We start from the raw sequence: 13,504 nt of genomic DNA, 5'->3' as shown, positions 1-13,504 counted from the left end.
AAGCAGAAAAAGGGAACGGCGATGCCAACATTACAGCTGACTGGGGGTCAGGGTCATTCCTATCACACAGTTGGAGCTAGAACTGCTTTTATTATCCCGTGTCAGGGGAAATTTCCCCCAAAATCCAGTCACTCTCCGGTGTGTATTGTTTGAGTGATGTCACCGAGGCTACTAAGTATGTCTTTGAAACTTCCGGTGGAGTCGCTGACTTCCTCGGAGAGCCTGCCCATGCAGTGCTCTTGGAGGGAAAGAGGGGGAAACGGCTCCGATGTTTCCCAGGTTGGCCTGCTCATCCCCGGACCAGCCGGATGATATTTAACAATCTGGGACAAATTTAAGGTGAGATGAATCTAGGTTGCATTCCAGCATGACTACTCTGAAGAGCACAGAGACCCAAACATTGACCAATTAAGAAATCTTGTTCCAAAGAACCAAAAAAAAAGTTTTTCATCAAAAATACAAGGAATTCTCAGATATCACCTTGGAGTAAAGAAAACTGGCCACCTAAGAATCATGGGGAAATAAGTGATTATCTTTGACTCAAAAACTTGCTCACATATTCATAAACACAAGCACAAAAATACCCCCCCACACACAGTTTTAATATGTGAAAAAAGGAAACTTGTCTGTTCAATATCCCCTTAGTACTGGAGGCTATCCTGTCTCTGGAAGTTTGCAAAGAAAATCTTGAAAATCACTTGTCAGTGAAGTCGTTGAAGTCCACATGGTAGGCTGCGGCCTGGTGCTAAATTTTAGCTGATGCAAAGTTGAAGGGACTCTATTTGGGGCAGCAAAGGAGACGAGATTGCCCAGGTGATCTGGTCCGGCACTGGAGTACCAGGGACCTGCTCAAGGAGACTGACTTCTGTTCCTTTCCCTACACAGACACGTTGAGGGAACAACCACCTTGTCATTCTTCTTGCAAAACCTGCAATGGATCTGCAACCCTGTGCACTTCCTGTCCAAAAGGTTGGTGGGGAGTGTGGCTGGAGGTGGCGGTGGCCAAGCCAATTCACTGTAACCTATGTATATGAGCATCTTTAAGTAAGGGCTGGGCAAGACTGGATCGAGCCCCATCACAGGTTTCTATCACGGAGGCTACTCTGGAGCAGTACAGCAGCCCGAATACCAACCTATAAAAAAAAACTGGCTTCCACATGACCAAACAAAAAAAAAAGAAATGTTTCTCACCCAAAAGCGTGATGAAGTTAGCAATTGCTTTGGCCGCAGAATCTGTTAGGGGGTCTGGGTACCTGACATTTCGAGAGGTTCCCCTGCTCCTTTGGAGTGCATTAGCTGAAACGAGAGAACTGAACGTAGAGGGTCTAGGTCAGGAAAAATAGTCTCCCTGTCCTTTCTTTTTTCATTGCTGGTGCTGAATTTAGAGGAACGAAGGTACAGGAGCAGTGCCTGTCATCTCAAATTAACTGCTTTGTCATGGGTAAAAACAATACTTCAGAAATAACAACTTCCCTGAACTAGGGAGCTATTTTATTCACATCATGCATTAATTAACATTGGGAATTAAGAATGGTATGCTCCCACTAACGTGATCATTCTGTTGGAGTGGGCAACGGTTAACAGTGAGACAGGACGATAAAACAACAGACTCTACAGTGACAGCTGTGCTGTGATTCTACTCCTACAAAACAGAACAGTTTACATACAAAAACTGAAGGAGCTGTTTTGGAATTTTGGAGTTGACAGTGATTTTTAAATGGTTTTCTTTAATAATGGTGCTAATATTTTTTTAATAAAAAAAAAAAACAACAGATGGACTGCCTTGGCCAGGTATCTCAGATATCTGAGCATCATCCTGATAAGCCAACTTTTCGAGTGCAATCCCGGTCAGGGCACGTACAAGAATCAACCATTGAATACATAAATAAGTGGAACAACAGATCAGTGTTTCTCTCCCCCTGCCCTTTCTTCCCTCTCTCTCTCAAATCAATCAATCAATCAATCAGTAATAGATAGATTGATAGATGGACCGCCTGTTGAGTGGAAGAGTTGCCACTATGTTAGGCCCTAACAGGATAGACTTTGGGAAGCTGAACAGACCCCACCACGCTGTGCGTGTATAAACTGCCTCGCACCAGGAAGACAGGTGAAGGTGTTAATAGACTGATCAACTAGGCAAAGGGAAGCCCCCAAGGAACCCGCACCAATATCAGTAGGAAAGTAAAAGAAACAGGGCAAGGGCCTCCTGCTGTCCATTTCCATTCCAGAGACTGGACTCGTCCTGCCAGGCTTAGCACCATTACTATGTATTTTGTTAGCCGTGAAACACTGGGGGCTCTAGAGCAGTTCTGCGAGCGCCAGTTCTCTGCACGGATGGGTGTGCTGTCAGAGCAGACACGGGATGACCGCCTGATCCGCCTTCTTTCTTGGGTTTCTAGGCACATACCTGTGGGCTCAGGCCTGCATCCCCACCTGCCCCCAAGGCACCTGGCCCTCAGCGAGCAGTGGCAGCTGCGAGAACTGCACGGAGGACTGTGCCTCTTGCTCTGGAGCCGATCTCTGCGACCAGTGCCGGACGCAGGTGGAATACCCTCTCTTCCTCCACCAGGGCAGGTGCCACTCCAGCTGCCCGACGTAAGTTTCCTTTCCTTTCTCTCCTTGCTGGTGTTCATTCTCCTGCAGTAATGTGGGCACCATCTCTTCCTATTCGCCCAAGAGCTCTTCTCCTCCCTGGTTACAATGCCTGCACAGATGTCCCTTCTTGACTGCTAAGCATCACTGTCGGCCCCAGGAGCCAACACTTCATGCCAGATGTACGCTTCTCTCTTGTGATGATTATATGTGTGTTTTCACTTTTGTAAAGTGGGTTTTTCACACCTTCTCTTTATGATCACGGAGTTGTCATTTTTTCCATCACAAAAGTAAGGCTGTGGAACACAGGAACCTCTTCCATTTAAAGTAGGTGACGTGTGAATCAAAGATGATAAAGAAAAGACCTGGTTAATTATTTATTGATTCTTCACGGGTTCCTAAGTCCCCTGGTTTATAATTCCTTTCCTTTCTGTCGATGTTCCCACTTCCAGGATTTACATAAAAGGGGAGAGGGAACAGCAAATGAGAAAGTACATCAGGAAACTCTCAGTATCAAGCAACAAAAATGCCAAGTAGAATGACTGAGACAAAACAGGGTTTATTATCTCACATAACAACACGTTTAGAGATCCCATATTGGTTATTCAGTGGCCAACACCTTACTAAAAGCGCACAATCTTTCCACTTTGCTCTTGCATCTTCCTTAGCCTGTCCTCCCCTGAGCCACATGGTCTGCCCCGTCTTGACACGCCGCCACCCCACACCGCAACCACCAGACACAGAAGAGGACTTGGTGCTCCTAGTTTCTCTTTTTTCAGGGGGAACAAACTTCCTCAGACCTCTCTTCACATCTCGTTAGCCAGGATGCATTATGTTTACCTTACCTCACTGGCAGGAAGAATAGAAATAAAAGGATCGGATGAACAGGATTCATCCCAGAAAACCCAAGTAAAATCGGAACACTGAGCACAGAGACACAGAGACAACTGCAGCGGGAGATGAGAAACGAGTCTGGGGAAGCAGCCAACAGAAACTATTTTAAGGAATTAGAAATTTCATTTGCCTCCTGATTGAAAACAGCACCTATTTCCTAATGACCTATTTGTACCCATCCACTACTGAGACAGACCCTGTAGGTTCAAATACAATTCAGGATACTTACCCTCAAGAAGCTTCCACTCTAGTGTAGAAGCCAATTGTACTCAAGTCAATAGTACAGATACATATTAGGTGGCCACGAGGTGTGCAGGAATCAATTCTGAAAGCCACATTAAGATCACACGGAGGAAGTATGAGCCTGCAAAAGGCCTACAAGCCAGTAGGGGAAGTTTAACTCAATTACTGCCGTACGTCTCACAGCCTAAACACACAAAAGGCTAGGAGATTCCAAGGGAAGAAGGACCATCCAAAATCATCCCCTTGTCCAGTGTCTGTGATGTCTCAGCCCTGCGCAAAGCACTGCAGTGTGGGATCCAGCAATCCTCACACGAACCTTCTCACCCAGATACTGTTCTTCTCCCTGCCCCCCACTTTGCAGAGAAAGGGAGGGGTAAGCATGACCAATACCACGCGGCTAATACACAATGTGGTCGGGATTCAGACCCAAACCTCCGCAGCCCATGTTCCACCATTGCCCAATGCCACTTCCTCATCCAACTGGGGTTCCTTTCTTTTCAATAATGGCCTTGTTGAGATATAATTCACATGCCACACAACTCACCAAACAATGTATGCAATGCAATGGTGTTTAGCATATTTATACAATTGTGTGGTCATCACCACAACTGATTTTAAGATATGTCCATCATCCCGAAAAAGAAAACTCTGTACCCCTTTTAGCAGATACTCCCAATCTCCCCCAGCCCTAAGCAATCACGAATTTACTTTCTGTCTCTGTAAGTTTGCCTATTCTTCAACATTTCCTACAAACAGAATGCTTCAAAACATGATCTTTTGTGACCGGTCTTTTCTACAGCATAGTATTTTCAAGACGTTACTGTTTCTGAGCAACGCCCCCTTTGGGTGCAATCCAACCTAAAACAGCAATAAGATGCATAACGGGAACACAGCCTGTGATGAACGAGCATTCAGGTATTCAGAATTATTTATAAGTCAGCACTAGTGGCCACAGCTTTTTCAAATACTGTATGTATTCATGAAAGAAAAAAGTGTAAGTAGTGACATATATCATGATGGTGATTGTTTAAGAAACACTGCAAAACCTAAGGTGTACTCCTGCTCACCAAACGTGAACAGATGGGAAGCGCTGGTAGAAGAAGATCAGTCTTCCTTTAAGTGCTGTCACCGTCTCAGTGCCTAAAATACAGGCGAAGCTCCAGAACCACACAGCTTTTGCACTCCATCTATGTATCTGAGCCAAAAGACTTCAACATAAACTACTTCGAAGGTAGCAATTTAATACAGGTGGCCGTTTCTTCTAGAAAGAAACATCTGTCTTCTTCAATAAAAATAACGGTGAAATAAAGCATTTACAGATAAATTTTGTGCATACAGGGAGAAGGCAAGGGGCAGATTCCTGGGCAGGTCTGTCTGCATGGGGAAGGTGCTCTGGGCCGAGTGGCTCCCTGAAAGGCACCTCTCACACTGGCGTCCGCCTGCCTCCTGCCAAGCTCCTGAGAGTTGTGTATTTTTTGAATTAGTGGTAATTTTCAATGAGGTTTTTTTTTCTTTTTTGCTTGAATCCATTCCCTCGTTTTTAGCATATCATCCAACTTCCACTGACACCCTTATGAGAAAAATCTGAAGGTTTCTTTGTGTTGCATCTTTTCAAATTCTGCAGTGCTTGTCAGTGTGCAGAAACTATTCTTGAAAGGCCTTGGTCAGGCCCCGCAGTAAAAATTCCCCAGAGGTCAGGTGATAGGTATCACATGGCCCCAAGTCCCCAACCCCTAAACATAGGTTGATCCTTCTAGCTAGGTCACTCCTCACCCTAAATCTAGAGGGTGTGGCCAGCCTCACCCCGGCTCATTTTATTAGCATCAACTCTCAGATGTGGCTGGAGGGGCCAATAATGAATGACAGGGACATCTTACCATGTGGGAAATTCCGAGAGTTTAGACGTCAGCTAGGATGACAGGCTAGATCTCTCTTTGGGTGAGGCCAAGTTCTTCACTACACACACAGAAACAAGGAATCCACCACATTCTCCTTCGGTACAAGATGTGTATGTTTGAGACTGCACTAAATTCTCTTAATTTCAAATTTCTCACATTCAATCAAACTCTTGTGAGCATATAATACATTTCTAGCCACTGTCTTGTCAGACTCCTTTTTAAGAGATTGACTTGCTTGAACAAAGTAGCAGTGTCTTTGTTCTCTCCGTGTTCGCCATCATGGGCCACGATGTGTAAGGAAGCCAGGTCTTAGTTTTCATCTGAACACTGTTTAGTTCCCCCTCTTCAACCTAAACTGCTCTTCTCTCATCTCTCTTTCTTGAAACCTCATTAGAAATGTGACTTCTCTTCACCCCTGCCGTATGTCTTCCTGACACATTCAAGATATGTTTATTTACTAAACAAATATAAGAAATTAATGCTCTGGCTGGTGTAGCTCAGTGGATCAAATGCAGGCCTGTGAATCAAAGGATTGTGGTTCAATTCCCAGTCAGGGCACATGCCTGGGTTGCAGGCCAGGTCCCAGTGGGGGACACATGACGGGCAACTGTACATTGATGTTTCTCTCCCTCTCTCCTTCCCTTCCCCTCTAAATATAAATAAATAATAATTTTTAAAAATAAATTAGTGAATGAAAGAATGATTGAATGGATGTGAATGAGTGAATTAATTAAAGCATCAAGTAAAGATGCTTTATAGGCCCTTTATTGGCTTTAGGATTCAAAGAGGATCCAGTAGATTGAATTATGTGCTGCAGTCCTTAGCTCCTCCCTGTATCTATGCCCTCTGCCTGTAACTTTGCAGCAACCTCCATGAGAGACAGAATGGACTCCCTGGCCCCTAAGTTTTGGCTGGGTTATTCAACTTGCTTTAGCCAATGGGATACTAGCAGAAGAGAAGCTGAAGCTTAAAATGTGTTTGCGTTGTTGAACTTGCTCTCATTTACTTCTGCCAAGGCTAAGAGAAAAACGTGTCTTACAAGTCCCCTGTGCCAGGGAGGATCAAGGGAGGTGAAGAAGACCTGCACCCAGTGTGCAGCTTGGAGTCCAGCCTCCTTCCTCCAGAGCGCATGCTTGAGTTCTTCCTATTCAGTCACATATGCCTCTTTGAGCGCAAGCTCAGCCTACAGGTATATGAGTGGCAACGAGTTTGGGCTCTTTTGTTACAAAGCACTATTAGGGTGATAGCTGACTAATAGAAGGATAATTAGAGAAAACAAATGGAAGAGGTACCTAGAACCTCAGGAGACCATAGTCTTTAAATTGGTTTATGGTTTTATCACTTCTGCAAGTTCCAGCTCTTCCCTTCAAAAAAGCATTGTCTATACTTCTCTCATCTCCCAAATATAGTTGAGAGGGTTGGAGTGTTTTCATATTTACTATGTTCACACACCAGTGAGAGATTTCTATGATGTGGTAGTTAAATCATTCAGAGGTACAATGTGTGCAGACATCAAATTCCACCTGGAAGGAGTCAATCACACAACACATACTCCAATAGCAGTATATGCTCCAAATATTGGGTGCTATGTGCAAATGTCTTATGTTTTTGAAAAAGCCATCAGAGGTTGGCTCAGAACATCCAAAAGCAAAAGAAAAAGTGCTTCCAATTTTATGGGGCATTAAATCTTTCAAGCCTTTTGAAGCAATTTTTTTGAACTCGTTAATTTTTTTTATTTTAAAATGTAAAATGTATTAACTGAATAAAGAGCATTTTCTACTCTAACACACAAAAAAGAAAAGAAATAAAAATTAGGAGATAAAAGTGAAGAAATCAGAAGATGACTAAGATTTACACATATTAACCAAAGTTGTTTTCAAACAAACCAAATTCACAAGGGTGGTATCTATCCCTTTTACTTGATTTTTCCAGACCTGATTTTTGACCACACTTCCTCGGGAAATCTGACAGACCCGTTTTGTTCAACCAGAGCAGTAGTCCTTCGTTTTCAGTCTGCACTTCTCTGCCACCAGGTGGGAATCATTTTCTCACTTGGAAGTCTTCCCCAGTTGCTCTCTCTTCTCCCCACAGGGGCTTCTATGCACAAGATGGCATGTGTAAACCCTGTAGCTCTCCTTGCAAAACATGTGAAGAAAATGCCACCAACTGCCACTCCTGTGAAGAAGGCCTCATCCTGGACCAAGGAACATGCCAGAAAACCTGCTCCGAGAGGCATGTGGCGGTGGAAGGGGTGTGCAAGCCTTGTCCAGAGATGTGCCAGGAGTGCATCCATGAGAAAACATGCAAAGGTACCTGGGAGCAGCCCCGGGGAAAGCGTGGCTCTGCCAGGCCACCCCAGCTGGGGGCCAACTGTCTGAGGGCAGGGTGTCCAAGCAGAACTGGGGAAAACCAGTCTCCCTACTTTACGTGAAGTTTATCTACATCTGTGCACATCACTGAGGAAGCTGAGGGTGAGGTAAAGCCTTTCCGTTATGGATCCTGCAAGTTAAGACAGATGAGACGTGATTTCTTCCACAAACGTGTACTGAGCACTTAGGGAATGCCAAGAGCTGTCCCAGGTGAAGCCTGCGGCTGTGCTGCACAGTACTGTGAACTCTCAGAATAATATTCTGGCTAAGAGTTTTCTCTCTGGAATTATCCCCCAAGAATTTTGTCTCTGGAATTATCCCCCAAGAAAGGCTAATTTCCTCTTTGGAATAAGACAGACTCATGTAATTGGTGCTATCCTATCCAAAGAATTCTCTTGGCATAAACTAAAGTTTGGTGTTGTTTTTTTTTTTCAAAATAAGAGAACAAACACAAACCCACAATGCATTCTTCATACTGATTAACCATGTATATTTCAGTGGTCGACCCTATCAGTAAATGAAAAATTAATTAATCCAAGAGCTCCTAACCAACCGGCTTTTTGTATTAAATAAAGCCTGCAGTGCTCAATACAGCTTGAAAAATCTGTTAGGCTTTCTGGGTTTTTGAAACACCTCCAGCATCTCAGCCATCACTGCTCTGCCACAGCACTCCCATCTTTTGTACCTCCAAGGGGCAGATCATTTCAGGATGTAAACCCCGCATCATCTAAATGGGCCGCCATATGTGATCTCCAATCCAAAGGCAGGGCTTCGGGGGCATGGATGTGCCCTGGCTGGGTGGGAATGGGGCAAATGTAGACATAGGTCAAATGAGCCAAAACAGTGGGAGGTGGGCTAGTCACCGTGGGAGGGATGAATTCCTTTCTCCTGTCTCTGTGGGGATAACTGCTGTTTTCCCCACCCCTAGAGTGCATTCCTGAATCCTTCCTGTACAAGGACACATGCCATCAGTCCTGTCCCCCCCACTTCTACTCGGACACGCGCCGATGCCTTCCCTGCCACGAAGACTGTCTGGAGTGCAATGGCCCCTCAGCTGACAACTGTGAAAGCTGTGCTCAGTCATCCTTTGTTTTCTATGATGGGCAGTGTTTGGACGAGTGTCCAGCAGGAACTTACTATGAAACAAAGACTAAGGATTGCAAAGGTAAAGACTCCGGGGAACAGGACTGAGCGCCAAGTCCCAGGGCGCCCTAATGGGATTACGCTTGGGTTTCCATCAAGATGAATTTTGACCTGGGGTTTGCACAGTTCCAGCCCCAGAACTGTTGCCCCAACCCTTTCCTTTCTATTTTGGAACTGCTCTTATTTTTTCATTAAATGAGTCATTCATTAGTTTTGATTACATAACTTTTATCAACAATGAATGATGTTGACTCTTGTCACAACAGTGGCTGATCGAAGAGGAGTCTCATGTGAAGATTTACAGGAGATGATGAGTCCTCAAAAGTGATCCAACATGAGAAATTTTTCTTAAACCTTTAACCTATCAAAAGTTTATAGCAGCATAAGGAGGGCTGTGCCATAGAGGATTTTCCGGGTGCCTCTCATCTCCCTTCATCGTTTGCCTCCCCAGAGCTCCCCCTTCCTTTGGCATCACCCCAACTCCTGCCGTGAGCCCCCTGGTCCATCCTGCACTTGGCATTTCAATTTCTACAAGTTCAAGAAAGAAGCTGCTATTATGTATGCCTTCTTGTGTTTTAACTGGACATAAATTCTTTGCCTCTTATTAGTTTTCAGAGAACAGAATTTTTAATGAATTGGCCATTACTAGAGGCATTCTGGGAAAAGGAACTCACTCTTTCCCCTATTTTATTAAGATGTAATGAACATATAGCATTGTATAATTTTAAGGTGTATGATGTGACGATTTGCTATACGTATGCGTTAGGAAATAACTTTTTTCAGCAAGAATATTTAAGATCAATTCTCTCAGCAACTTTCCTGTGCACAGTACAGTGTCGTTAACTAGAGTCACGGGATGCGAGTCTCCCATGAGGCAGACGATGGCTGAGCGCCCAGGGCTGCCCCCAACCAAGCACGAGACCCACTTCCAGAGGCAGCAAACCACACATAAGGCTGCGAGATGAGAGTTCTAGGCAGAGAAAAGAGCAACAGCTAAAACCCCAAGGCGGGAAAAAACCGTTCTTTTATTTGTCTAACAAATATTTACTGAGTGCCTGTTATATGCCAGACCCTCTCCTCGGCACTGTGTATTCATAAATGAATATTGAAGAGGCCTCTTTTGTGAACAGGTAATTATAATATATATCAATGCTAATGATAAGCTCAAGGTATTCAGGGAGGTCACTGGAGGACCACGGAATAGGAAGTATTACAATACATTGGTGAAAAGGCCACAAAGCAGTCTGTGGCCATTCTGCTGCCAAAGCGCTTATTACCATTTTGTTGCAGTTTATAGCGAGCAATTATAGTGAGCCTTACTGATATTTTGAGGTGGTTGTTGCAGAAAGGGGCTCTGTAATTATGACAGAGAACAGAAAACAGCCATTTTTTTCCCCATTTTGCAATAAGAATGCTTGACCAGAGCCCAAGAGCTGTACCCAATTCATGGCTCCACACCACTGGCAGAAAGCACTAGAAATCTCTGGAAGAAATGAGGAAGGCAGGTGACTAGACTTTCCAGGGGAACGGATCCCCTAGCAGGGCGCTCGGGCCCACTCTCACATCCTGCCGCCCCTGCCCACCCACAGATTGCCCCAGGTCCTGCCAGGCCTGCTCATCAGCGGGGGCCTGTACCACCTGTCTGGAAGGCTGGAGGCTGAACAACCACGGGCTCTGCGTGCCTCACAAGGAATGCCCCCCCTCCGAGTACTGGGACGCGGAGGCGCTGGGATGCAAGCCCTGCCACACCAAGTGCTTCCGCTGCACGGGCCCCGCCCAGGACCAATGTCACACCTGCCCGAGGCCCAGCCTCCTTCTCAGTGAGTCACCTTCCTCTGAGGTGGGCTTTGTCTATCCCTCCATCTGGGACACTACTTTTCATGATGCTTGGAGCCCAGTAGATGTTTGTGCCTTTCTTTTTAACTTTTTACTTTGTGTCTAAAATAGCTTCAAACCTACAGTAAAAATGGAAGAGTAAGGATAGTTCAAGACCACCACGCGTATGCCCTTTACCCACCTCACCCTTTTCATCTTTCACGCCATCTGCTTTACCATTCCCTTGTGGTCCTTCCCTCCCTCTCCATGTGTGTGTATACGTCACTCACACTGCATTTTCTCTGAACCATCTCAGGATGTGTTACATACCTCACAGCTGCATTCCTACAAGTACTTCAGTATGTATTTATTTCCTAAGAATAGGGATGCTTTCTTACATAACCACAGCGACTAGCTGTCAACTCCAGCTAATTTAACATGTATACAATACTTACAAATACACCACCCAAATTATAATTGTGTCAGTTCCCCTTTAGGCGCCACGTCTTTTCAGCCTTTTAATCTGCCACATTCCACAGAGGAACACTGCGTGGATGATGCCGGGTCCTTCTGAAGGCACACGGTGTTCTCGTGACCCTCTTGGGTGATGCTAATTCTGGTCACCTGTTCGGGGTACTGTGCAATTTCTCCACTTTGTAGCTATTGTTTTCCTTTGTAATTAAAGAAGCGGTCTGTGAAGAGACACTTTGTGAACATGTAGATATTCAGCTCCTCCTCAAAATTTCTCTTCGTCCTGGCCAGTTGGTTGGAGTGCCATCCCACAACGGAAAGGCTGCAGGGTCGATTCCTAGTAAAGGCACATGCCTGGGTCGAAGGTTCAGTCCTTGGTCAGGGCATGTATAGGAGGCAGCCAATCGATGTTTCTCTCACACTGATGTTTCTCTCTTTCTCTCTCTCTCAAAGCAAGGCAAAAGAAGTCCTCAGGTGAGAATGAAATAGCTTTTCCCCTTGATTTAGCATCTGTTGATTAATAAATCTTGAACAAAGTATGTCACAGTCTGGGGTTGGCCTCCCCCACAGGTCACCTATGAAGGTTATTGCTGATATGAGGCAATGCCCTCAGGTTTCCCAGGAGACCATGATTAGACTTAATCATGGAAGAAAAAAATGAAACAAAACTGTACTCAACTGAAAGAAGGAGCAGTGGAGGGGTATAGAAAAGAGAGACAAAAGAGAAAAATATGCTAAAACCTGGAAAGCATTAAAATTCATCTCCCCAACCTGGTAGAGCAGACCTGAGAAGCAAGATATTCATAAAAAATGTGACAGTGTCTCCTCTTCTGGTTGAGATGTCATCAGCCGGGGCACCGTTCCCCGGCTAAGACACAGGGGCAGCTATCCTCATACCATTCCTGATCACCTTCCAACAGAAAACACTCCAAGACATTAGTCTTCTCTCTCCATCCACCTTAGCTCCACGTACACAAATCCCAGTGAACTTTCTTCCAGAAGTTACTGCTTCATAAGAGCATTCCACACCCTGGCTGGCGTGGCTCAGCAGATTGAGTGCCCGCCTGCGAACTAAGAGGTCACTGGTCTGATTGCCTGTCAGGGCCAGGTTTTTCTTTGGGTCCATGTGACAGGCAACTAAATGATGTTTCTTTCACACATTAATGTTTCTCTCCTTCCCTTCCCCTCTCTCTGAAAATAAATAAAATCTTTTCTTTAAAAAACATGCCAAATCTTTGTATCATACCAACCACCAAGACCATCTTTTCTAATTATCCTCAACTTAGAGTGCTACCAGTGATCACCCTGGGCGCCCTCATGCAGACAAGAATGCGTCTTACCAGTACAAGGTGGTCTTCTCTTAAACTAGGGATACACATCAGGATAGAACTGAGACTTCAGTGCTCGGGTGTAATACAGAACACACTGTGTAACCCTGCACACAGTCCCCCAAGGGCTGGGTACAGGACGTGCTCAGGCCTGGCTTTCTCATATTCTCCCGCCCCATCCCTCAGCACTGCCCTTTCAAGGGTCAGGCTAGGCATGAACTGGGTAATTCCTCCAAAAGCTGTGGGAGATTGAATGCTAAACACCCTTAAAAATGTACACATCCTAATCCCAAGATCCTGGGGATATGTTACGTAACATGGCAAAAATGATTTTGCAGATGTGATTGCACTAATAGTGTTGATTTGGGAGGATTATCTGGGTTATCACAAGGGTCCGTATAAGAGGGGGCAGCATTGTCAGTTAGTAGTTCAAGGCTATGTGATGTCAGAGCAGAAGAACAGAGAGACAGAGACAGAGAGAGAGAAGATGCTATGTTATGACTATGAAGACGGAGGAAGGAGCCGTAAGCCGAGGAGTGCAGGTGGCCTCTAGACACTGAAAAGGGCGAAGAAACAGATTCTCCCCAGAGCCTCTGGAGAGCGTCTCCAGAAGGAACGTAGCCCTCTGGACTCACTTGAGAAATATGACCCCCGGAACTGTAAGATAATACTGCTGTACTGTTTTGAGTCGTTAAGTTTCTGGTAATATAGAAATACTACAACAGCAACAGAAAATAATACAGAGGTGTTT

The 13,504-nt window shown here is 45.0% G+C and overlaps 1 protein-coding gene across 3 annotated transcripts in view; it reads left to right on the top strand.

Moving 5' to 3' along the window:
• PCSK5 (proprotein convertase subtilisin/kexin type 5) overlaps positions 1–13,504 on the top strand; it is a 419,085-nt gene that overhangs the window by 383,901 nt on the left and 21,680 nt on the right. For all 3 annotated transcript variants that reach the window (XM_053656428.1, XM_053656427.1, XM_053656429.1), the window contains 5 exons: positions 886–969; positions 2,400–2,595; positions 7,719–7,936; positions 8,925–9,161; positions 10,729–10,959. In XM_053656428.1, the coding sequence (XP_053512403.1) occupies positions 886–969; positions 2,400–2,595; positions 7,719–7,936; positions 8,925–9,161; positions 10,729–10,959 (966 nt within the window). The remainder of the gene's footprint in view (positions 1–885; positions 970–2,399; positions 2,596–7,718; positions 7,937–8,924; positions 9,162–10,728; positions 10,960–13,504) is intronic.

Source organism: Artibeus jamaicensis, unplaced genomic scaffold, assembly GCF_021234435.1.
Source record: "Artibeus jamaicensis isolate MK-2021 breed Jamaican fruit bat unplaced genomic scaffold, CSHL_Jam_final scaffold_1964, whole genome shotgun sequence".
NCBI classification, from domain to species: domain Eukaryota; kingdom Metazoa; phylum Chordata; class Mammalia; order Chiroptera; family Phyllostomidae; genus Artibeus; species Artibeus jamaicensis.
The sequence above is the reverse complement of the archived record's forward strand: the minus strand, read 5'-3'. Positions and strand labels throughout refer to the sequence as shown.